At 35.5% G+C, this 1936-nt stretch overlaps 1 protein-coding gene across 1 annotated transcript in view; it reads left to right on the top strand.

Moving 5' to 3' along the window:
• rnf2 (ring finger protein 2) overlaps positions 1–1936 on the top strand; it is a gene marked incomplete at its 3' end in the record, with an annotated part of 10911 nt that overhangs the window by 7201 nt on the left and 1774 nt on the right. Inside the window, 1 exon segment of the mRNA XM_014015192.1 lies at positions 776–862. Coding sequence (XP_013870646.1) covers positions 776–862 — 87 coding nt within the window.

Raw genomic sequence — 1936 nt, forward strand, 5'->3', positions numbered from 1 at the left:
GTATCAGAGTGCACAGCTTTCATACTAAAAGTTGGTGAATGGATGAAAGCTCTGTGTGATCAGAAATTATTTCTAAATAAAGAAAAAAATTAAATTACCGTATTTTTCGGACTATAACCCACACCCGCCATTTAAAAAAAAAACCTCGAACATTAACATATAAGCCGCACCGGACTATAAGCCGCATGGTTCAAAGTTCAGGAAAAAAGTCGTGGCTTATAGTCCGAAAAATACAGAAGTGCTAGAAAATGAAAAAGAGCAGAACCAGAGCAAAATGTGTTAGGTGCTGTAAAGTTGTAGAAACATTTGGAAGGATTTTAAGGAYGTTGGAAAGGAAAGGAAATTGGTACTGGAAAGTCCTTGAAAGGTCCTTGAATTTGGTGTTGACCAAAGTGTGGGAACCCTGGGTTCTGTTGGAGGTTTCTTCCTGTTCAAAGGGAGTTTTTCCTCTCCACTGTTGCCCATGTGCTGTTCAGGATGGAGACTGTGATGAAATGAAATTGACATGAAATCTAATTAAATTAAATTGTTTCTTCAATTAATATATATTTTTTGTACAATTCCCTGAGACGATGTTTGTTGTGACTTGGTGCTACATAAATAAACTGAATTAAATTGACTGTTTTAACAATTCTTTTCCTCATAATTTACATTTACAAGCACATTGGAGCACACTATGACCAGTCTTTTTCTCAAGTACACAATTAGACACTACAGATCCAGTTATCAACTTCTGACCTCTGCATCACCTGATAACTTTTTTCTTTTCTCGCAGTAATAAAGAGTGTCCTACCTGTCGTAAAAAGCTTGTTTCTAAGAGGTCCCTTCGTCCAGACCCAAACTTTGATGCTCTGATTAGTAAGTAACCACACAGAAATGAGTTTATGTTGCTACTGAAAATAGTCCAATTTGAATGAAAAATCATTTTTTCACTCCTTACCAGTGGTGAGCAGCAGTCCGCTAAAGCGCAAATCCGCTAATTGCAGATCTAAATATTTCATTTGCACTTTAGCGGTCTTATTAATTGTTACAAATTTACATCTGTTTTTCGTTTCCCATCACAGATGCACCCAGAATGCATCACTTCAGTTTTCCAATAAACAGTTTTAAAATTACTTTATTGATGCTTCTTTAATGAAAAATCCACAATAAACAAAAGAAAAAGACAAAGAAGCAGCCGAACTAGCAATCCTCAACAACTTTTAAATTTTTAGACCACGAGCCAAAGGCCTGTTTGAGGAAATCAGATCCTCAGCAATCAGAGGTTGTAAAATGAGMTGTGCCAGGGTTCATAAACCACTAGTGGGCAGCATTGTACATATTTTGTACATGAATTGTAGCCAGCTAGTAAGTGTCAAATTGAACCTGCAGTTTAAAATTAGCTTCCGCTAATATTTCTATTGCATAAGTGGTTTAGAAGTTGCAGACCTAAATTTTTTCATAAGCGCTTTAGAAATTACGGAGCTAATTTTTGAATTAGCGCTGCCCACCACTGCTCCTTAAAAATCTTTCCTAGATTTGACAATTTGTTGTTTTCATATATGTTTTGCATATTTGAAGTCGTTGCCCTGTACAGCAGTGTAAAATCTTTTGTTACTTTCTGCTCTCTTTTTGGTTTGGCTTTCTCAATTAGGATCACAACCACCAATCTGTCTTCTGTCATTGCCCTCTTCATTTTTTGTGCAAATGTTACATAGACCTTTACAAAAAGTTCTCCAGACAACTATTAGTAAATAACATAAACTGCAAACACATTACAGCAGTTTAAGATGGCAAAGATGCAACCAAGTTTAGTGCACCACTAACTAGTGTAGCACTAATTTTGTCATTTGGCTAATCAGAGTTGTAAAGTAACTAAGTACAAATACTTTGTTACTGTACTTAAGTAGAAATTTTGGTTATCTGTACTTTACTTGAGTAATTATTTTTCAGTGTA

This window comes from Austrofundulus limnaeus, unplaced genomic scaffold (assembly GCF_001266775.1).
Source record: "Austrofundulus limnaeus strain Quisiro unplaced genomic scaffold, Austrofundulus_limnaeus-1.0 Scaffold124, whole genome shotgun sequence".
In the NCBI taxonomy this organism is placed as follows: domain Eukaryota; kingdom Metazoa; phylum Chordata; class Actinopteri; order Cyprinodontiformes; family Rivulidae; genus Austrofundulus; species Austrofundulus limnaeus.